This window comes from Salvelinus sp. IW2-2015, unplaced genomic scaffold (assembly GCF_002910315.2).
Source record: "Salvelinus sp. IW2-2015 unplaced genomic scaffold, ASM291031v2 Un_scaffold649, whole genome shotgun sequence".
Lineage (NCBI taxonomy): Eukaryota > Metazoa > Chordata > Actinopteri > Salmoniformes > Salmonidae > Salvelinus > Salvelinus sp. IW2-2015.
The window spans coordinates 644,144-669,267 of NW_019942589.1; the positions used below are offsets into that span (position 1 = coordinate 644,144).

General features: G+C 41.7%; 1 protein-coding gene across 1 annotated transcript; it reads left to right on the forward strand.

Moving 5' to 3' along the window:
* The first annotated feature begins 8,045 nt into the window (after positions 1–8,045).
* On the forward strand, positions 8,046–13,124 carry LOC111971519 (uncharacterized protein C4orf54). Its single transcript, XM_024135900.2, has one exon. The coding sequence runs from the start codon at positions 8,421–8,423 to the stop codon at positions 13,038–13,040; it is 4,620 nt and encodes a 1,539-aa protein (XP_023991668.1). The 5' UTR covers positions 8,046–8,420; the 3' UTR covers positions 13,041–13,124.
* Positions 13,125–25,124: the final 12,000 nt, after the last annotated feature.

Below are 25,124 nucleotides of genomic sequence, written 5' to 3' on the forward strand. Positions count from 1 at the left end.
GTAACCCGGAAGCAGTTTGTTTTAGCTCGCTGGTTATGGTTCTGCTGAGGGTAAAACCACAGATAGATGAGACAAATATTTCACTGGATGTATAAATGTGAGACATCCGGTAGGCGTTTCCTCTCACTACCTTATTTGGTAGTGAAAGGAAACCCAATGGCCGGCAGTGGGAGAAGATTGACTGACATTCTGCTAATTTTCTCATAAATTAAGCATTTGATCTCCATACAGTTTTCTGTTTCCAAAACTATAATCTATAACAATCAGAGTTAGCTAATCTCATACAAATGTTACTTTAATAAGAGAATACAGCTCCTTGAAAAGAAGCTGTCAAAATCACAAGGAAAAAACTGGCAAATGCAAAATAGGCATGCTGCAAGACTAAAAGCCACCAATACCAAGTACGTCATCATCTTATAGATTGGAATAACAAAAATGGAGGACATAATTGACAAAAACCTTAACAGTCTCTGGCAAAAACTGGCATTGCGTAAGGACTAAGAGTCCTCTTACTTAGATCTAGTGCCTTTGATTGCATCCTGGAAGGCAATGTCGAGCGTGCCTACCCCCTCTTACAAAAAATTATAAAGAAATGCACCATGTGTAGAATGCGTGCACAGCTTAGAAAAATTAACAAGTTAATTTAACAAACCAAAAACCATAGCACAACGAAAACAGAAGGGTTTCACTGGATAGTACTTTCCTTTTGGTGCCTGGAACCCCCCACGTCCCTTTTGTAGGACTCTGTCTTTCAAAGATAATTTGTAAAAATCCAAATAACTTCACGGATCTTCATTGTAAAGGTTTAAACATTGTTTCCCATGCTTGTTCAATGAACCTTAAACAATTAATGAACACTCACCTGTGGAACGGTCGTTAAGACACTAACAGCTTACAGACTGTAGGCAATTAAGGTCACAGTTATGAAAACTTAGGACACTAAAGAGGCCTTTCTACTGACTCTGAAAAACACCAAAAGAAAGATGCCCAGGGTCCCTGCTCATCTGCGTGAACGTGCCTTAGGCATGCTGCAAGGAGACATGAGGACTGCAGATGTGGCCAGGGCAATAAATTGAAATGTCCGTACTGTGAGACGCCTAAGACAGCGCTACAGGGACACAGTACAGCTGATCGTCCTCGCCGTGGCAGACCACGTGTAACAACACCTGCGCAGGATCGGTACATCCGAAAATCACATCTGCGGGACAGGTACAAGATGGCAACAACAACTGCCCGAGTTACACCAGGAATGCACAATCCCTCCATCAGTGCTCAGACTGTCCGCAATAGGCTGAGAGAAGCTGGACTGAGGGCTTGTAGGCCTGTTGAAAGGCAGGTCCTCACCAGACATCACCGGCAACAACGTCGCCTATGGGAACAAACCCACCGTTGCTGGATCAGACAGGACTGGCAAAAAGTGTTCGTCACTGACAAGTCGCGGTTTTGTCTCACCAGGGGTGATGGTCGGATTCCCGTTTATCGTCGAAGGAATGAGCATTACATCGAGGCCTGTACTCTGGAGCGGGATCGATTTGGAGGTGGAGGGTCCATCATGGTCTGGGGCGGTGTGTCACAGCATCATCGGACTGAACTTGTTGTCATTGCAGGCAATCTCAACGCTGTGCGTTACAGGGAAGACATCCTCCTCCCTCATGTGGTACCCTTCCTGCAGGCTCATCCTGACATGACCCTACAGCATGTCAATGCCACCAGCCATACTGCTCATTCTTTGCGTGATTTCCTGCAGACAGGAATGTCAGTGTTCTGCCATGGCCAGCGAAGAGCCCGGATCTCAATCCCATTGAGCACGTCTGGGACCTGTTGGATCGGAGGGTGAGGGCTAGGGCTATTCCCCCCAGAAATATCCGGGAACTTGCAGGTGCCTTGGTGGAAGAGTGGGGTAACATCTCACAGCAAGAACTGGCAAATCTGGTGCAGTCCGTGAGGAGGAGATGCACTACACAGTACTTAATGCAGCTGGTGGCCACACCAGATACTGACTGTTACTTTTGATTCCCCCTTTTTTCAGGGACACATTATTCCATTTCTGTTAGTCACATGTCTGTGGAACTTGTTCAGTTTATGTCTCAGTTGTTGAATCTTATGTTCATACAAATATTTACACATGTTAAGTTTGCTGAAAATAAACGCAGCTGACAGTGAGAGGACATTTCTTTTTTATATACACTACCATTCAAAACTTTGGGGTCACTTAGAAATGTCCTTGTTTTTTAAAGAAAAAGAAAATTTGTCCATTAAAATAACATAAAATTGATCAGAAATACAGTGTAGACATTGTTAATGTTGAAAATAACTATTGTAGCTGAAAACGGCAGATGTTTTATGGAATATCTACATAGGRGTACAGAGGCCCATTATCAGCAACCATCACTCCTGTGTTCCAATAGCACGTTGTGTTAGCTAATCCAAGTTTATCATTTTAAAAGGCTAATTGATCATTTGAAAACCCTTTTGCAAATATTTTAGCACAGCTGAAAACCGTTGTCCTGATTAAAAAAGCAGTAAAGCTGGCCTTCTTTAGACTAGTTGAGTATCTGGAGCATCAGCATTTGTGGGTTCGATTACAGGCTCAAAATGGCCAGAAACAAAGCACTTTCTTCTTAAACTGGCCAGTCTATTCTTGTTCTGAGAAATTAAGGCTATTCCATGCAAGAAATTGCCCCAAAAATTAAGATTTCGTACAACGCTGTGTACTACTCCCTTCACAGAACAGCTCAAACCAGAATAGAAAGAGGAATGGGAGGCCCCGGTGCATAACTGAGCAAGAGGACAGGTACATTAGAGTGTCTAGTTTGAGAAACAGACGCCGCGCAAGTCCTCAACTGGCAGTACCATTAAATCGTACCCACATTTCCACAAACTTCAAAGTGTTCCCTTTCAAATGGTACCAAGAATATGCATATCCTTGCTTCAGGGCCTGAGCTACAGGCATAGATTTGGGTATGTCATTTTAGGCGAAAATTGAAAAAAAGGATCCGTCCCTTTTTTTCAATTTGTGGAATTTGTTTTCAATTTGTGGAAATGTGAAAGGAATGCAGGAGAATATAACACAATAGATCTGGTAAAAGATAATACAAAGAAAAAAAACATCCATTCTTTTATATTTTTTTGTATCATCATCTTTGAAATGCAAGAGAAAGGCCATAATGTATTATTCTAGCCCAGGTGCAATTTAGATTTTTGCCACTAGATGGCAAGTTAATGGATAGAGGGCAGGTTGGGGAGAAATGACCAATTTCTCCACAATAGGAGCAGAGGCCCAGATTCCTCCTTCTCCTACGCCTTGGGCAAACGTGCAGAGACCACCTCTATCGGCTCTGGCCACGGAGCAGGTGTAGCCATGGGCTCCGGATTCCACGCAGGTCTTCGTCAGGACCGCAGGAGGTTGTTCAAACAAATCACCATGCTGATGAGCTGTAGGAGGGACAGGTTGTCATCACGGCAGGCTTTCTCCATCTGTACCTCCTCCCGCAGTCTGCTGCGGAACACGGTAACCAGAGCTGACTCGTTTCATCCGGTGGAGGCCGTGATCTTCCGGAACTCCAAAGCGAACTCTGAGGCGGTCCTTGATCCCTGGTGTAGTCAGAGTAGGTGCTCACCCTCTCGGCCCTCCACAGGATGATTAAACACCGAGCGGAAGAGGAGGGTGAAGCGCTCGTAGGACTCGACCTCGGGTCCGCCTGTTTCCCAGACCGCGGCACCCTAGTCCAGGGCCCGTCCGGTCAGTGCCGAGATGGCAACCCTGTCTCTAGCTAGCGAGGTACAGGTCTCAGTGCAGAAAGAATCCCTTGCATCTCACTGGTGCGCCGTTAAAGGGACAGGGGTATTCCGCGCATCGGCTCAGATGGGACGGAGGCAGGTAGTGGTGTGGGGGCTGGTGCCGGAACCGGTGCTGGAGACTGGAGGGACTGCACATTCCCCTCCAAACGCAGAATGGTTGCCAGCACACTGTCCATGGCATTGTCGAGTCTGGAGAGACAGTCCTCTTGATGCTGGACTGTCTCTACGATGGTCGACAGCTCAGTCTTTCCTGCTGTCTCCATTTAGTAGGTTGGTTATTCTGTCACGCTGTAAAATGATAGGAGACAAGCGCAGGAATACGTAATAAGGGTTTTTATTTTCTCCACCCAAACAAAAGAGCAAGATGTAAACCTCTCAATAATACACGGTACGAGACCCGTAAAACAAGTGCACAATAACACGTAGCATGGAAGCCGATACAACAGCACAGGTGCTCACAAGACCAGCAGACATGGTAACAATAACCGACAAGGACAATGGGGAACAGAGGGCACATATATACACATACTAATCAGGGGGAATGGGAATCAGGTGTACGTAATGAGACAAGGCAGCCCGGGGTTGGTGGTAATGAATCCAGTTCAGTGACGCCTAGAAGGCCGGTGACGTAGACCTCCGGAGCTGGTGAACGGAATGAGCAGCAGTACTAGGGGGATCCGTGACAACACCATAGAGACAAATGCAGTCAAACCCCTATACCTCTCCCTCATGTTATCAAAGCTAGAGGGAAAGGGGGCGGGTGTCAAGATTTTATGAGTAACAGGAGCTGTTAACTGGAGCTCCTCCCACATGCAGAATTTGGCCATGTTCGAGAGCATCAAAACTGTGATGTATCATGGGTAAATTGTGACTGACTGATCTACAAATAATAATGAGTTGTTAGTTATGATGCAAGGTGATTTGTAGATCAGTCAGTCGGCAGTTGCATGCACTGTCGGCTGCCTTCCTTTTGCTTTCCCCTTCACAGAACTGACCAGACAGTATAGGTGAAACCAAAGCAATATGGCGGAAACTAGGTGGAGCTATTGCATAACATCCCCCTAGCTGTATCAAGGTTGTGATGACAAGTGAACGAGAGCAAAGGGGAGTGGGTATAGTTTTGGAATGGAATGAGGCCTGCTTCTACCCCCATGCCCCTCAGTTTGATGTCAAGTTAGAGGGGCCAGGGGGACAGTCGTTCCTTGTTACGAGGCTGTGCCTGATCTGCATATCCTGTTTACTTTCATTTATTGTGGTGTCATGACGTACCCTGGGGGGAGGATCATAGCCCCCTCCCCCTCTCTCGCCACAGTTTTATGACTTTACGACAGGTCATAAATACCTGGTAGAAACTGCCATGCAGTATTTAGGGAGAGCGAGAACAAAGACCTTATTTTGTTCAAAACTCCTATATCCCCAAAATGGGAGAACTAAACAATATTTAGATTTTTGAGAATGTGGGAATGGTCCGTGGACACTTAAGGGACAGTTATGACAAGTGTGTTTCATTTGGTGATCTCATGGAGGACAGGAAACACACATAACTGTATCACCTAAAGTGTACATTTCCCAGCTGTCAGGTTTACATCTAAATATTGTGAAATGTATTTGATTAAACATGAAACTATTTGTGAAAAGATGTAATGTGATGTTAACCTTCTAAATGAGAGTATGGGTTTTCAAATCAATGGCCACGCCCACATGAGCATAGACATTACATCGGCATCATGGAACCGCCCTTTTCTACTCCAGAGTATAAGACCACCCGTGACCAAATTCACATTTCATGCCAAAGAGACCCACGGTAAGCCGGATGTCTCGATTGGTTAAGAAGTCAGATAAAGCTGGTACATCGTCCCCACGTTGGAATGGCTACAATTCTATAGGCCACGGAGACCATACAGCTGTAGTTTCGGCTACACGGCTGAAAATGGTTAAACTCTGAGACTATTGATCACTACAGAATAAGAGCAAGGAGTCTGCAGCTAGAAATGACGTAAATCTGGAGTGAGAAAACAGACAACCGCTGAAGCATCTATTCTATGAGAACATTTCCGAATGGTACTCTGAAGCTTCCATTCTAACCACTAGGGCAACCATCGTGCAGATATCCAAGGGTTTGCGACGTTCAGTAATGAGAATTGAGGTAATAATAATAATTAATTCATAGAACCCTAATTGATCAGATATTAAACAATTCTAACGTTGTAATCTCAACATTTTCCGTGGTGCCCCGAATTCCTAATTAATTCATGTTTATATGATTAGTTTAATCACGTAATAATTAAACCTAGAGAACTGATTTGATATAAATAAGTCTTCACATTTAATGATAGTCACAGACACGACAGTGGTTTCGGAAAAATAAGAGGTGTGTGTGTGTGTGTGTGTGTGTGTGGTCACAAAGGCTTAACAGGGCATTCTTAGCATCTTTATAAGCACTACATAAATGCCTCAGAAATCTTGTTTTGGATAACAGCTGAGGGATGGGGCTGTAGAAATGCAGCCACTCTCAATTTCATAGACAGAGCTATGGATGCAACGGTCGACCATCCTGGGATCCAAATGATCCTTTTTTTGAAGTTATACAGTGCTTGATTACAATTAGGCCTACATTGTTTACAAACAATGGTGTAAAACAAGCTTACGTAATAGGGTAAGACAGTTCAACTAAGGTCATGAGACATTTATAAGCTGTATTCTTCAAGAATCAATGGCTATATAACATTAATTTAAAAGCATCATTAATGTCTTATTTCTCCATTAGGCCTACTGATTCATTACTGACCTCTGGGCACCAGTCAATGATTGAAAAGTCAGAGGAAGACAGATTAACAAAGGAGCTCAAACAGTATAGCATCCATTCAGAAATCGTGCCAGTGAACATCAATGCTTTATATTTGAATAATGGTTATTCTGCAGAAATTTGTGTTTGATGTCCACTGTCCCCGATATGTTTTGGGGTATTTCGGGTGAAGACGTTTGAATACCACTGTTGTACAAATTGTGAATTTTTTTCATCAAGTTTGTCACCAAGTTAATATACAGTCAGGTCGATCACAAAGTCCATACATACTGCATAGATGAGAAAAACATATACCATTGTTGATGCATTGGATTTGGGTGAGTCTCAGTCCTTGCAGTGAGTTCCACGATAGAACCTATCGGACAACCTTCCTGGTTCTCTCTATTAAGAGTTTGCAGCTGTTGAAAATCGTGGGTGGAGCATTGATAACATTCAGCTGTCAAAAAATATTTTAAGTCCAATGTATTTGCAGCTACCACATAAGGCCGGTTTGGTTTGGGGCCAACTGATCTATTTCATGCTCCTTTCCAATCAATCATAATGTCTGAAAATAAGAGCAGAAAGATATTGACCTATTCGGGAGTGGTATTTATCAAGCAGCATATAGGTGTTTCGGATTCTAATATCAAAGTAGCCTAGCAATTTTGTTAATTTGTTAGAGACATTGATGCTATGCATTCTGATTTAAATCAGCTACCTTGCCCATGACTTAACAAATGCACATCTTCCCTTTCTTTAGAAAATCTTTCCTTCCCGAAATGTATTTATTTATTTAGAAGGTATTTATTTAGAAAGTATAAAACGAAAGAAAGAAAGATCTGGAGAGAAGTTTTTGCTGTTTTCTAGGAAAATTTGCTGTTGTTCTAGGAAAGGTGACGCACATTCCATGTCCTTAACTGCACTTTGGGCATACAGTAGCTGATGCGACAATTCTCTTGAAAATACGAGGCAGCTAGCGCTGAACCACTTTAACATACTTCTAAAATACTTTTTTAATTAGGAATTAAGTTAGAACCTAATATGTTTCAAAAAGAGTACTATGCAGTCAGCGAGTGTCTGTGCTGTGCGGCCCTGAGGTTGAGTCCTATGCGCGGCTGATAAAAATAGCGCGTCTTCCATTCCGTTATCTTTTATTGCCTATTTGTCACATTTGCAAGTGTTTAAGGCAACACTATAGAGTTTGATGTTTACGTTTTAGTATCTAATAGACTGCATGGGCGCATCAAATATTTACTAGAAAATACAGTAACACCTTGTGCGTAAGTAAGTCGCTGTGCGTAATGTATTGTAATTTGGCACAGGGGAGATCATGTTCACGCGCATTCCAWGAGGGTCGTTAAATCCACATAGTCATTCGTCTCTCTCTCTCTCTCTCTCTCGCTCTCTCTCGCTCTCTCTCTCTCTCTCTCTCTCTCTCTCTCTCTCTCTCTCTCTCTCTCAACCGCGCAATTGATTGTGCACCGCTACGTTATCAAAGAGAGTAGCATCAAGTAGATTATGTAGATTCGCACTCTGTGACGAAGGTTTGACCCCAGCCTCTGCCAATGTAGCTGACATGTCATCCGAAATGTTACTCGAGCGTTATACAGACAACTGTCGTCGAGAGAAGCGGTGAAGAGCAACAACTCCATGCGCTGATTACGGACGGCGGAATATACAACAGAGAGTGCACTGGGGATTCCGTGGGCGACTAGACTGACCCCCTCTCACTCTCCCTCCCTCATTCCAGTCTCTCCCTCGCGCAGAGTTTTCCGTCCTGTGTCAGGATAACATCGCTAACAAAGAGCATTTCTGGCGGTAAGAAACCGCACAAATGGAAGCAGTTGAGAAAACTCTCACTTACCGAGACGACACCGGACCTTATAGAAAGCTGCTCCCTGGAAATGACGACAAAAACCAGTGCAACCCTACGGCAAAAAGTGACGAATCCAATTATGTTGATTTGGATGACTTACTTGATATGAGTTCAGAGGGCACAAAAACTGTTAAAGTGACTTTCACCGGTGACGGTAACCAGCTTGCAGTTTTCAAATGCAACAGTGATACGTCCGGAGAGAGGAGCCCCGGGGTTCGCGAGATTGATGACAATGTGGATCAAATCTATGAGGAAACATCGAAGGACAGGTGGGCAGATAGGCCTGTCTCGGAAGATCCCCCCATGGACACGTATTTGACAGAATTGAACAGCAATGTGGATTTGGAGAATGACAATACGACAGAACCCCAGAGCAAAATTGTGCCTCGTGATTATAATGTCCCCGGCGAGTGTGAGGAGTTAAAATACACAGACATGTATTTGGACAGTAAAACCGAATCGGACGACGGTGAGAGCGTAGTATTTTCAGACCATTGTGCGCCTGATACGGTGATAGACGAATCGCACTACATTACAACGCACGAAATCCAACTGACAGAGCTTGACCATGATGTCGATTATGATTTTGGACGGGGAACCTGTTGGGATATTGAGGACGATAATCTGGTTTATTCATTTGTGGATTATGCCTCTTTTGAAAGCGATGAAACAACGGAGGAAACGTTGATAGGCCTAGTGGATGGTAGGAGCCAGGCGAAAGTAAAAAGCAGCAAGGCGCAATGTAATGTGCACCAACGTGTATCTGGTTGTACAGTTGTCAGCACTGAAAGTGAGTTTTGTGACTCTGACAAATGCCCCAGCTCAGATGAAAGCATTTGTAAAAACCAAAACAGTAGTGGGAATTCGGCGGGGCAAATTCACCTGTCAATCAAGACGTCATCAAGGGCAATAAACGACTCTAACAATATCATTGAGAATGAAAACATTTGTTATAATACCAAGCACATGGGAGACAGGAGTCACTTCTTTTTTACAAGCACTGACGCCAGAGCGGAAGCCTTGTGCGATAGATCCCAATATTTTATCCCAGCCCCGGGACGTCAACACTTTGCAACTAAATTAAGAGGGAAAGATGTTAACGAATATTCCAGCGGTGCGTCAAGTTCGATAAGTGAACTGGACGACGCCGATAAAGAAGTGCGTAATTTAACCGCCAAATCATTTAGGAGTTTAGCATGTCCCTATTTCGATGCTATAAATTTGAGCACTTCAAGTGAGTCTTCAATGTCAGAAAATGGGCTTGGCTTAAACAAGTGGTCAGCTTTCGTTGACCTTAAATATGGTAATATGTCACATGGCAGAGAGCAAAATCTAATCGCCCATAAGAGTGCAACTGCAACTTTTGAAATTAGCAAGAACGCAGACTATAAGAGTATACATGGTATTGCCATAAGCAATAAGAAAGGACCCCAAACCAAGATGTGTTCTTTGAATACAAAAATATCTAGTCCACAACATGCATCTTCCTCTACCCAAAACGTAGAGCTTACAGGCCCATTTGAACCAGGCAGTGAGGTTATCACTTTGACAAAGACATTGAATTTTCGCTGTAATGTTGAAGCGGGGTCACCTGAACCCGGGAAGTCTCCCAAACATTCAGAAAATGCGTCAGGAGCACGTTCCATGGATGAAGTTACCGGCACCTTGCCAGCCAAACCAGGATATGAAGTGAGCTACCAACACAGTGACGCGGGTGATAGCATGGAAGGCACACATAAGAAGGCAAGTTTCGCATCAAGTCTCTTAAAAAATGTAATTTCCCAAAAAATGCAATTTGAACAGGAGCGCAAGATGGAGAGGGGGGAGATATGGGACACGCATCCCACGCATTCCCCATGCTTTCAATGCAAGGATCAATATGGGATAATAGAGAGGGATACAGAGAGAGGCGTGCATAGTCAATCCTCAGAATCGGGTTCGGGATACACAAGCAATTCTTCTGATGAACAAGGGGCTGTGGACAGTATACCTAATTCGTGTGACCCCAAGGAAGAGCGTACAAGAACATTAGCAAGCTTTCAGCCCATAAATGAGGCACGACTAGATTCTCAAAAGGATGCATGCGAGCCCACAAGAGGATCCCTGGGCCATAGCCAAAACAGCGCATTCAAATCATGGAGGGATGGTGAGCCAGAGCCCCAAGATGAACATGAAATTCGTACCGTTTTAGATGGGACACACTCCACAACAGATAACACGGGGGAAAGGGAGTTAGACACCAGAGCTGTAAGTAGCAAGCTAACTAAATTGTCACACTTGTTTGTTCCAAGTTCCCAGCGTCTCCCTAAAGATACGGAATTGAAAAAACAGGTGTCAGACAGTACTTTCCTCGGTGCGCAAAAAGAGCAACAGTGGGACCGGGAGAGAAAGTTTAGACCTGACAACAATGCAGGAATCGTGAAAGGGTCAAAGGCACCCGAGATAAAAATACGCCTGAGGAGCGTAAAAGAAAACAAATGCAATCCGCTAAATATTGACAACTTGTTAACCCCTAATATAAGTTATCCAATAAAGTCAGCAGGTGACTCCACATGTCAGGTGCTGCCAGCGTCAGACAGAGTGCCACACTTTACGGTTAGGGATATAAGAGACAATAAGTGCAAGTTTCAGACGCCAATTCATCAMGTWAGAGACGTGCGTAAATTGGTCAAGAGTTCATATCGTTTAGTCTCAGTGGATAACAGCGAGAGTAAAGGCGCAGTCGCCCCTGCAACTGCCTCATTACGCGAAGATAATAAAGCTTCTAAGAAACAACCCGGTAAAAAATCGCCTCCCTCTTCAATTGTAATAAAATGTCAGTCTGTAAATACAAATAGCAGWACTAAACAGSGTGTGCTTGTAACCGAGGCTCCAAAGCYGAGACAAATTGAGAACGATAGGTCATCCCCSAAACCATCTCCAGAKTGTGCCAAAAATGAARCCARGTCGCTGCACAGGGCGACGGGCAGACRTCCAATTGGCTTCGCTAAACAMCCCAACACAGATCAGTCCGAGGCTAAACAGAAGCAGGAAAAAATGGTCGAGGCAGGTGAACGCAAACCGGAGTCGAAAATACCAAAACAGGTGGCGTTAGAGAAACTAAAGGCGGCCGTTAAAACAATGGAACAGCTTTATGTTTTCGACAGAAATGAATGGAAGCGCAAGAGCCAGGCTCCCTGGCCTATTACAGACAGTCATGTTCTGTCACTRATTGCTAYAGAGGAGCATGGTGGCCCSGAGGAGCTAGGTMCAGCAGGTGGCAGAGAGAGGCTTAMTACAGKGARAAACACAGACAYGTTGCCAGAAACATGCAACAATCAAGAAGAGAAAGGTTGTCTAAGAATAATCCATGTCCCATTCARAYAGGACACKTTTAAAACKKAGTCACAACAAAGTAAAARGTTTAGTAACAAAAGRGTGTTRCATTTGGGGAACAGKATTAAGACAGCTGTCAGTAGCAGCAGCTCTYKTWGTWGSAATGGGRCACAAKCCTGTTCTCCATCACATGCAACCTCTATGGTGAAAAGCATTAGCACTAAGACCCCGAAAGCTCCACTGTCATTGYAAATATSCCCCCCAAAACGAGCCCTMGTGGACAGGGGAKGGTTCAAAAGCAGCCCCACCACAGAAACACCACCACAGCCCATCAAATCTGGCAACCCAGARTCTGAAAACTACTTAACAATACCTGTAGAAGGCYGGWGTGTCYGTCAAYTGAAACTGRCCATTCAAGAGCAGGTATWCCCAAYCAGCCCTGCRGCCAGTCAACCTGGCATCACCGACACCAAGAGATCCGAGCATACTTCTATCCAGTCCCTCAAACGGTCCCCTGTTGTCARYGAGKCGCYGCCCKCGGATACCCCCARTACCYCCACCATCTACCACCYCTCTCTACCAGTGGTCAAGCAAGGAGCCCCCCAGCCGCAGGTGTTCTGCTTCTCCCCGTCCATTGCCCCCCTGCCCACAACCCCTTCGGGGGGAGACCCCTTCCAGCCTACCCAGAGGAAGATGCTCTTTGATCCCACCACCGGACAGTACTACCTGGTGGACACTCCGAGTGAGCCAGTCACCCGGCGTCTCTTCGACCCTGAGATGGGCCAGTATGTGGACGTGCCCATGCCTATGCCACAGCTGCAGCCAGTGACCCCCATGTCCGTGTCCCCCCTGGCGCTGAACACGGGAGGGGTGTACGCACCCACCTACATGATCTACCCGGGGTTCCTCTCACCCATGCTTCCTGCACAGACGGTGATAACACCCCAAGTCGCATCCTACGTTGCATCCCAATTGGAGGACGAGAGCGGGGATACGGCTCACGGGAAATACACCCTGGTGCGTGGGGGGGGACAGGAGGGTAACATGACGGGGGCAGAGAGCCCCTACTACAGTGCTACTGGAGGGTCAGTGCCAGCGTCAGTGCCCATCACCTTGGGCCACCACGTCACTACCCGGGGGAGTGCGGCCTTGTCAGAAGGGAAATCTCCGGTCATCAGCATCACGTCGCAGCAACGCCCGAGAATCATTGCACCACCCTCCTTCGATGGGACGACCATGAGCTTTGTGGTGGAGCATCGGTAACCACTAAGGGAATATACACAGTGAGTCACCTTGAGTGTTTCCTTCTCACTCATGCTTGTACCACTTCTAAGCTGTACAGTCTGTGGCTGGAATACAACCTTAAATTACTTGTATAAATATATTATATTGACAACATGCAAAGACCCCAATCTGTATTGGAATACCACCAAGCATGCCATTAAAATGTTTACATAGTGTCTTTGTTTACAATCTACCATCCCTTTAAAATCCACTTTTTGACAGCATATACAGCAGGTGAGTATTCTCTCTATATGGCCCTGATTCCGACTTAGAAAATTAAGCCTTTCTTACGCATGCCTTTCCTACGTACTTCTCAGTAGTTGGTATTCAGACTTACCTTATCGTAACGCGCTTTGCAGGTGTGGTTCCCTTGCGCATGCTGAATAAATGTAATTCAACTGCTGAAAACCCTCCCACTTGCTGGCCAACAGATTTTCTCGTGGAGTTTTCATTCAATAGGGTTTTCAGGTCATTTATCTTAAACCGTCCCTTTAAATACGGTGTTCCTTTTAGTTCGAATTTTGTCGACACTCAATAGAATATCTAGAGATTACGTGTTCAGAATATTAGGGATCAATGAAAGAATACCATCTAAATAGGCTATATGTATTTAGTCTCCGTTTCAGCACCAATTGGTAGATAAAATTTAAAAAAGACTCTGATCTTTAGATTATTTAGATTTAGGAAAGTATTTATGAATCATAAAAAACAAGCTTGGAGATTCTTTACTCACGAAATAAAGAAAACGATGGTTTGATTAAAGATGCTCTGCCATTTCCCAACTTCTCAGAGCATTTCGTATTATTCTGTATGTAAATCCGAGACACTCCATTTGGCATGATATGTTACGTTTGGTATTGTTGCGTAATATAGATGCTTAGTTTAGGCAAAAACTAAAGTAGGGTTGTTGGTCGGGGTGGATGGGTGGGCGTATAACTCGAATGTTTAGCAACCCAAAGGACAACTTTAGAATTTGAGCTAATTAGCATATTTTCAACTACTTACTACTTTTTAGCTACTTTGCAACTACTTAGCATGTTAGCTAACACTTCCCCTAACCCTAACCTTAACCCTTTTATCTAACCCTTCACCTAACCCCTAACATTAACCCTTTTAGCTAACTCTTTCCCAAACCTCAAACTTAACCCTATCATTCGTTGTGCAAATTCGTAACATATTGTACGTTTTGCAATTCGTAACATATAATACGAATTGTAATTTGCAACATATCATATGGAATGGGTGATGGACATCCACAAATTAATACATACCATACGAAACATTACATATCAAACATATCATATGAAATGCTCTGAGACCAAGTTGCATTTCCTGGTTGCTAAAATTCTAATAGTTCGGCTAATTTAAGTTTATGTGACATAGTGTAGAGAATAATTGTACCATCTAAACCACTGTAAAATATATTTTCCATAACAAAAATGATTGTATTTTCAGCTCTTTGAAACCGGTGTACAAAACCGAAAGTAAAAGACGCAAAAACAAAACTTATGAACTGGAAGCATAAGAAATAGCACACATAGAACATATGTACCACTTCTTAAACTTGCTTTCAATGAGAATGACAGATCCATAACACACATTTGTATGTGAATTTGGTCAGGTTGCCCAAAAAGTTACATATTGCAGCTTTAATTCTAAAAATTGCCACATTCAGTTTTTCAACCCATGATAGTGTTGGAATATTAGTGTACAAATAATTACAATAGGGAGAATAGTGTACAATATAGTAGGCTATTGCCTGCACTAACCATGGAACTGTGTAATGACACGGCCAAGTTGTAACGAGTGCGCTGAGAGTCAGGAAGCAACTTCAGGGAGTGAGTGTTTTAATAAAATTAACGGAAAATAATACAAAACAAGAAACACTAACAGCACACAGACATGAAACAGAAACAATGACGCCTGGGGAAGGAACCAAAGGGAGTGACATATATAGGAATGTAATCAGGGAAGTGATGGAGTCGAGGTAAGTCTGATGACGCGGAGGTTTGCGTAACGATGGTGACAGGTGTGCGCAATAACGAGCAGCCTGGTGACCAGAGGCCGGAGAGGTGCAGCCGGAGCACACGTAACACAAGTATTGCGCAATGCGTCGTGTTCAAACTGTTACGGCTTGGTCTGTGCTGCATACCAAAGTATTTTAATTAGCCTACATGTCTTTTTTTTACATTATGAACTGTGACTAATGATCCTCAGCAACAACCACCCCGCCGTGGCGTTTAGAGCAGAAGCAAATTAAGATAAACGAAACAATGTAATTAAATGGAATGATAATGTAGGCTTTACCAACTGAAGGGAACTAACAGTAAATTGGAAGTTGAATATGTGTGGTTATTAGGCCTACTGATGGTTGATACTGACAGTGGCTAAATATTTAACATGATAGAAATAGGAAAGAGGGGAAGTCAAGGTAGCATATAATTTAGACATTCAAGAGTGCCCATCCCTGAAAGTTAAAAGGCTGTAAAATTTCAAATCTGCATAATGGCCCAGCATTTCATAAACTTTTCTGTGAGAAAGTTGATATGTTGATATGCTTCAAAAGGATTACTCATTTACCAAGCTATATCAAGTTGTAAATTAAAGTGCATGGAGAATGCTGTTATTTCTATTGGGAAAAAATCTAGTAGAGGCTTTTTCCACCTGGAACCATCAGGTTCGCTCGACCTTATTCATGGTTTCCGTGCGCATAAAGGTGGTGGAATTATGAGAGAATTAAGTCAAGGTGAAAATATGATGTATCTGCAGACACACCTCCACCACACCTTCATTTCTTAGATCTCCATCCACCCCGAACAAATAGRAGGTGAATAGCATTCTATTCTCATGCTTAAGTTCAAGGTCAGAATATGCATAGAGAGAAAAGTGCATAAAAACGGAATTACGGTACATTTATGCGCACTTAACTTGGGTCGGAATCAGGCCCTATGAAATTTGGTTTTTTTTTATCCACCACCTGAGAAATAATGGTTAAGATTTGGTTTGAGATTTGTGTTGTGAAATGAAGAAAATTCATAAGCATTTAATATGAGCCAATTTACAATTACCACCAAGTGGGTTAAAGAGATTGAGCGAAATCTTAAGCACTTACAAATTTGTAACATATTGTACGAATTGGAATTCGTAACATATACCATTTGCTGGCGACAATTTTCATAAATCCTTTCATAAAGAATTGAATAATGCTCCATTATTGCATTAGTATTAAAAGTGCCACGTCCCCCCTCACCCCCTCCCATCTACTTGGAACTTTAAGATGAATGAGGAATCTTAGATTATGAATTAGTATATGAATGATGAGACCAGATTGACTTGGCACAAGGAGCATCCTGTTCCCTTGTGATGAATGACGATGTTATTAACCTTTTTTACACTTTTCTTATGATATAAGTCCCTTGAATATTATTTTTATTTTACGTTGCTGTCTCCAATCAGGCTGTCTCCAATCGAGTTTGTTTATTGAAATAAGACACAGACAGGTGAGGAAATGTCCATTGTTTTGGATCTATTTTACCTTAAGATCGCTGGAGGCAAATGTGAAACCAGTCATATGGCAGCTAACTGAAGCATATCAACATTTCAACTTTTCCACAGTGAAGTTTATGAAATGCTGGGCTTATTACTTGCAATGATGACATTTGGTAAGATCATCAAAGTCTGATGGCCTTGAGATAGAAGCTGTTTTTCAGTCTCTCTGTCTCAGCTTTGATGCACCTGTACTGACCTTACCTTCTGGATGATAGCGGTGTGAACAGGCAGTGGCTCAGGTGGTTGTTGTCCTTGATGATCTTTTTGGCCTTCCTGTGACATCGGATGCTGTATGTGTCCTGGAGGGCAGGTAGTTTGCCCCCGGTGATGCGTTGTGCAGACCGCACCACCCTCTGGAGAGCCTTGCGATTGAGGGCGGTGCAGTTGCCGTGCCAGGCTGTGAGACAGCCTGACAGGATGCTTTCAATTGTGCATCTGTAAAAGTTTGTCAGGGTTTTGGGTGACAAGCCAAATTTCTTCAGCCTCCTGAGGTTGAAGAGGCGCTGTTGCGCCTTCTTCACCACACTGTCTGTGTGGGTGGACCATTTCAGTACATCTGTGATGTGTATGCCCAGGAACTTAAAACTTTCCACCTTCTCCACTACTGTCCCTTCGATGTGAATAGGGGAGTGCTCTCTCTGCTGTTTCCTGAAGTCCACGATTAGGCTGTCTCGTCGTTGTTGGTGATCAAGCCCACTACTGTTGTGTCGTCTGCAAACTTGATGATTGAGTTGGAGGCGTGCATGGCCATGCAGTTGTGGGTGAACAGGGAGTACAGGAGAGGGCTGAGCACACACTCTTGTGGGGCCCCAATGTTGAGGGTCAGCMAAGTGGAAATGTTATTTTCTACCTTCATCACCTGGGGCCGGCCCGTCAGAAAGTCAGGACCCAGTTGCACAGGGCGGGGTTGAGACCCAGGGCCTCCAGCTTGATGATGAGCTTGGATGGTACTATGGTGTTGAATGCTGAGCTGTAGTCAATTAACAGCATTACACAGGTATTATTTTTGTCCAGATGGGATAGGGCAGTGTGCAGTGTGATGGCGATTGTGTCATCTGTGGACCTGTTGGGGCGGTATGCAAACTGAAGTGGGTCTAGGGTGGCGGTGATATGATCCTTGACTAGTGCCTTATCACTCGGGATCCCTAATATTCTGAACCATTTTCTCCATATATTGTAGTATAGTCTGTGGAGAAAATTCAAATTAAAGGCACACCAAATATAAAGGGATAGCTTTAGATAAATGTACTGAAAACCCTATAGGTTCAACAATTTGGTTGAAAATAACTTGCACTTACGAGCTTAGATGGTTCTCGAACTAATCAGGTCTCTGCATATAAATACTTAGGGATATGGTTGGATGATAAACTGTCTTTTAAAATGCATATTGATGAACTTTGTAAACGGCTAAAAATCAAGCCAGGCTTCCTCTATAGAAACAGGACATGTTTGTCCTCTACAAATAGAAGACAAATTGTGCAAGCTACTTTTATGTCTGTTATAGATTATGGGGATATTATTTACATGCATGCTACGGCATCAACACTTAAAATCGCTGGATGCTACTTATCATTGCGCACTTAGGTTTATTACGGGTGCTAGCTACAGAACTCACCACTGTGTTTTATATCAAAATGTGGGTTGAACTTCACTGTCCGTGAGACGAGAACAACATGCTCTCGTGTTTGTCTATAAAGCACTTCTGAGTAAGCTACCTTCTTATTTATCATCATTCATCAATATTAGAATTAGAATTCCAAAAACCAGGTCTCAAGCATGGATTACACTTGAGGCCCATGCGATTTCCACAGAGTTGGGTATGACTGCCTTTTCCTGTTACGCTCCTTGCCTATGGAATAGCTTACAGACTAAACTTAAACTTGAGACTCTTGTCCCCCTTGCCCATTTTAAATATTTATTGGAGGATTTTTATTTTTGCATTGCTTGTAACTGTTTCGGGTAAATCAAGTTCTTGTGCTGTTAGGTTATTCCCCTATGTGTAAATGTAATCTGCTGCTGTCTTTTTTTGTGTGATCTGTGATCGTTTTGTTTGTCTTGTTTAGTTTAGTTTCTTAATCACTGTACCTAAACTGTATGTGTAAACATGTATACGCAGGGCCCAGCTGTAAAAGAGACCTTGGTCTCAGTCTGTGTTCCTTGTTGAAATAAAGGTATAATAATAATACTGAATGAATACTCTACGAGAAAATCTGGTGGCCAGCAAGTGGGAGGGTTTTCAGCGGTTTAATTACATTTGTTCAGCAAGCGCAGGAGAACCACGCATGCAAAGCCTGTTACGCACCTACATAGGGTAAGTCTGAATACCAACTACTAAGAAGTGCGTAGGAATGGTGTGCGTAGGGAAGGTGTACATTTCCTACAGTAAGTCTGATTCGGGCCCCAAATGAGTTATCTGGTATTATAGTTTATCAGTGCTTCTAATTAATCAGTCACAGACTGTACTTTACGGTAGTATTTCCAGTAGTTTCCTAGTGTTTACTAGAAGATTATGTGGTAACAATACTTTCTGGTACTTTAAATAATTATACACAATTGGTAGGCCTACTTGATGTTGCTTGTTTTAGTGAATTCTAAAGAAAGAAAAATTGTAATTCTGTGTGATGTTTTCAGTTTGCCCTATACTTTCAAAGTAAAGTATTCAGAAAGCATCTCAGAGTAGGAGTGCTGATGTACAATCAGTTTCTAATTTAGATCATAATGTTTAAAAATTATATTGACTGGGAGGACCTGATACTAGATCAGCACTCCTACTCTGAGACACATTGTGAATAAAGGCCAATGTCTGTACCGTTAGATACAGTGCCTTAGTTCCCGACTCGTTGATGGTAATGAGTGATAACAGAGATTCCTAAAGGAATAGTTCACCCAAATTACAAAATGACATATTGGTTTCCTTACCTTGTAAGCAGTCTATGGACAAGGTATGACCACCATGCTTTGGTTTTGTTTACCTGATCACTGTTTCAAATGCCAACTTTTTTGCATTTATTGCCCAAATTCAATGCAAGTCAATAATATCATATTAGCATTTTCGCTCTTCATGTCCAATCAAGTATAAAAAAATGTATTGTGTAACTCAATTAAGTTACATATAGTTTCAACTGTTTCAACAGAAACTGAACTGATAAATAATCATACAGGATAGCACATTGTATGTCCTACAATACAATAATGTGTGTGTTATTAGTTCAAGCACACTGTGCCTGTCCATTGTTGCGACCAAGATGAAGATCAGATCAAATGTTATTGTGGTGGCCCGAAATTATTGACACCCTTAATAAATATGAGCAAAATTGACTGTATAAAATAATTTAAATATTGTATACTCCAAAAAATGTTACAAATATATTATTTTATACTAACACAATTTCTCAGAGAACAAGATTTTGTTTAAAAAGTAATACTTTTTATCTCAAAAAGGTAGGGGTAAAAATGATTGACACCCCTGTTTTCAATACCTTTCAATACCTCACCTTGCGAGGTTAATTACACTGAGCCTTTTTCTATTGGGATGTATCAAACTGTCGCACGCAACATATACCCATGTTTTCATTAATAAATCAGAGCCATATTACATTTTGCGGGAATACTAGGCGCACGCAAGGTCCAAGCACACCAAGACAGTCGTGAAGAGGGCACGACAAAACCTATTACCCCTCAGGAGACTGAAAAGATTTGGCACGGGTCCTCAGATCCTCAAAAGATTCTACAGCTGCACCATCGAGAGCATCCTGACTGGTTGCATCACTGCCTGGTATGGCAACTGCTCGGCCTCCGACCGCAAGGCACTACAGAGGGTAGTGTGTACGGCCCAGTACATCACTAGGGCCAAGCTTCCTGCCATCCAGGATTTCTATACCAGGCGGTGTCAGAGGAAGGCCCTAAATTTTTTCAAAGACTCCAGCCACCCTAGTCATAGACTGTTCTCTCTGCTACCGCACGGCAAGCGGTATCGGAGCGCCAAGTCTAGGTCCAAGAGGCTTCTAAACAGCTTCTACCCCCAAGCCATAAGACTCCTGAACATCTAATCAAATGGCTACCCCAGACCATTTGCATTGCCCCACCCCCTCTTTTACGCTGCTGCTACTCTCTGTTATTATCTATGCATAGTCACTTCAATAACTCTACCTACATGTACATATTACCTCAATTACCTCGACTAACCGGTGCCCCCGCACATTGACTCTGTACCGGTACCCCCTGTATATAGTCTCGCTATTGTTATTTTACTGCTGCTTTTTAATTACTTGTTCCTTTTATTTCTTATTCTTATTTGTATTTTTTAAACTACATTGTTGGTTATGGGCTTGTAAGTAAGAATTTCACTGTAAGGTCTACTTCACCTGTTGTATTCAGCACATGTGACTAATACAATTTGATACAATTCGATTTGATTTAATTTGATTTAGAGTATTTTTGGTGAGTACGCACCTTTGATAAATGAGGCCCCAGGCATTTACATTTGTTGGATGACATGGAAATAAATATCTTTGGCCAGTGATGGTTTTGGCATCAATGTATTTCACACAATTTTATCACTTATGTCTACATTTAACTTAATTACATTTTCGTGGGGGAAATATACTCAAAACTAAATTGATCATATATGTGAAGGGAGATTTCCATTGGCACTGTCCTTTATGTATTGACATTTGTGGATATATTGAAACTCAAAATCAATTCATAATTCTTCACCTCTACGCACCCTCCCCTACCCCTTCTGTCATCATCTTCTCTTTCACAAACACACACACACACACACACACACTTGTTGGTGTATTGAGACAATTGCGTGAGGGATACATGTCAGCTGGGTCAGTGGCAGGGGAGTCAGATGGGGTTGAGTTGTAGCATTGGGCACGGCTGGGATAGCGACGGGAGAGAAAAGGTCAGGCAATGTAAAGTATTTGTTGTGCTGAGCATCATATAGATTTGAAAATCCAATCCAGGAATTATTTTTAATAAAAAAAATATATATATTCTCTAAACTGAGGCGTTTCCTTTTTCGCTTGGCTCTTTGGTGACCTGGAGAAGTAGTAAAAAGATCCCTTTCGCTTCTGAACTAGCTGCACCTTTGTTTCCTCATTTTGCAGCTAATAGCCACACAGTTATTGGATTGTATGATTTGATGTGCTTTTATATGACATTTTGTATGGCACTCTCCTTGTATGCAAATAATATGATGATAGACTTAAGAGAAACACACTAAGTGTGTTGCTGAGAAAAGCTGGAGCCCTGGGACCTGCCACATATTTAGTGGTTGTTTAGAGTCAGAGGTTGGCTTATAGTATATTTGGGGAAAACATTACCCAAGTAGCTTTACTGTAGTTAGGGGAGCCAGCTATAGTTGAGTCATTTTATGGGATAACCTCTCCTCTATAGGTTTTGGCTAACTTTTACACTCACATGTAAAAGGATAATGAATATGGTGCCTGTGTGTGTATGTATCGTATGTGTTTAGTAATGTGAGGTATTATGCATTATGTGAACAGAAAAAGCTAGCGGTGTTACAAGAGAACTCAGATAATTAGAAGTGCATCAGTCGATCATTCCATTCATACATACGTTTTTTTATTTATTTAGATTTTCACAATGTTTTGGGTGTTGCCTACTTGTAAACAGGAACGGGAAAGGAATTGTCTTTCCCTTTGATCCTTTTCTTAAATGGCAATTATTTAAAAAATAGTGGATACTGCTAATTCATGCCCATTCTCTGAATACTTTCAGAATAATTCTGAATGCCAATTGTAAAAATGCTTATATTCATATTCAATCAGGACGAGGGTTGGGGTGAATTCAAATTTCAATTCAGTCATTTCAGGTTATGATTTGAAATCAAATTAATTCATTGAAAATTGCTCATTATTAAAACAAATTGGGATGTGGACTTTACATTTATTAATACAATTTCAACTCACACCCAGGGATGAATGAGCTAACATGAAATTGACTCCAAACTTAAAAAATATACTAATCTCTTTCTTTCCTTTTGAACAATTTTGCAGTGCAAATAGACAACTCACGCTTAGAGCAATGGTGCTTTCTTCTGTTTTTGTTCTTCCATGTTTGACATGTGCATACTGTAGGTTGCTGTTTTCTTGTTTTTACATTAGAAAATGCATTAAAGGTATTTTCAGCTGCTGGTCAGTCTATGAACCTGAAAAATATATTGAGTTTTCTGTCTGTGACAACATACTGTAAAAAAAGTACCCTGTGAGTTGATTCCACTGTGGAAGAAAGTATAGTCACATTACAACCACTGGGCCATGGATCTATAACATTTTGAAAAATATTCACCTGGTTACAAAAGGGTGGATTAAATTGACTAACGCTATTTCACCTTTATCATGCAAGCATTTGATTTCAAAAGTCAAACATGATACCTTTCAAAATGTCAAACCAGAGAAGACAATTTACTTGTATTTTTATTTCACATATCATTTCTTGTGTTGTTGGTTTTTATGAAATGGTTCATTATACTGTGGAATGTAAACTGAAATTTCCTTCTTAAGGGTGTGTAATTGCTGTTGGGCACATTAGTGCACTTGGCAGGCTAGATAAATGATTTTATTCGCCAACCAATAGCAAGTGTATACTATAACAGTTGAACATGGTCGATGAATGGTTGCGGTCCTCAAAAGGAAATTTGTTAACTATTATCCTGATAATTGTTGAATACTAGAATGAAGTCTAATTGAATCCTGACACAAAGTAGCACATTCTATTGAACAGGACATTCACACTACTTACAGAGCCTTCAGAAAGTTTGGACTTTCCAAAATGTTTGTTGTGTTACAGCCTGCATTTAAAATGGATTCATTTGAGGTTTTGTGTCCAACACAATACCCCATAATGTCAAAGTGGAATTATCTTTTTAGAAATTTATTTTTAAATTTATTATTGTCATTTACATGACTCACTCTGTGTGCAATAATAGTGTTCAACATGATTTTTTGAATGACTAACATCCTCTGTACCCCACACATACAATTATCTGTAAGGTCCCTCAGTCGAGCAGTGAATTTCAAACACAGACATGGAGTTTTTTCAATGCCTCTCAAAGAAGGGCACCTATTGGTAGATGGGTAAAAAAAAAAGAAAAGCAGATTGAATATCCTTTGAGCATGGTGAAGTTAGTAATTACACTTTGGATGGTGTATCAATATACACTAAGTCACTACAAAGATACAGGCGTCCTCCTTCCTAACTCTGTTGCGTCTAAGGAAGGAAACTGCTCAGGGATTTCACCATGAGGCCAATGGTGACTTTAAAACAGTTACAAAGTTGAATGGCTGTGATAGGAGAAAACTGAGGAAGATAAACAACATTGTAGTTACTCCACAATACTAACCTAATTGACAGAGTGAAAAGAAGGAAGCCAGTACAAAATACAAATATTCCAACAAGGCACTAAAGTAATACTGCAGACAATGTGGCAAAGCAATGCACTTTTTTTGTCCTGAATACAAAGTGTTATGTTTGGGACAAATCCAATACAACACATTACTAAGTACCACTTTCCATATTTTCAAGCATAGTGGTGGCTGCATCATGTTATGGGTATGCTTGTAATTGTTAAGGACTGGGGAGTTTTTCAGGATAAAAAAGAAACGGAACTGAGCTAAACACAGGCAAAATCCTAAGAGGTTCAATCTGCTTTCCACCAGACACTGGCAGATGAATTCACCTTTCAACAGGACAATAACCTAAAACATAAAGCCAAATCTACACTGGAGTTGCTTACCAAGAAGACAGTGAATGTTGCTGAGTGGCCAAGTTACGTTTTGACTTAAATCGACTTGAAAATCTATGGAAAAGACCTCAAAATGGTTGTCTAGCATGCTTAACAACCAATTTGACAGAGCTTGAAATAATTTTTGTAAGAATAATGGGAAAATGTTGCAAAATCCAGATGTGGAAAGCTCTTAGACCCTTAAATAGAAAGACTCACAGCTGTAATCACTGCCAAAGGGGCTTCTACAAGTATTTACTCAGGGTGTGAATACTTATGTGAATGAGACATTTCTGTATTTAATTTTCAATAAGTTAGCAAACATTTCGAAAAACACGTTTTCACTTTGTCATTATGTGGTATCGTGTGTAGATGGGTGAGATTTTTTTTTTTTTTAATACATTTTGAATTCTGGCTGTACAAAGGGTGGAATAAGTCAAGGGTTATAAATACTTTATGAAGGCACTGTGTAAATATGTGTAATTCATTTTGAAATGTTAGATGTTCTTGTCTAGCTGACTATAACAGAAATAGTGTAACACTGTCATTAACATGTCATTACCTTTAAGTCTGTTCATTGTATGTTCATTTCTGAAAAATGACATTACACTGTCAGTAGCTCAACTTAGCGGGTGTTAGAATTTCAGAACTTACTGATTATAATTTGTCACTAACATGAACAGTCATGATTTGACATTATATATGTTAAGTGTATGATATCATTATGTGGACTAATAAAGCTTAGTCAAAGTGATAAAATC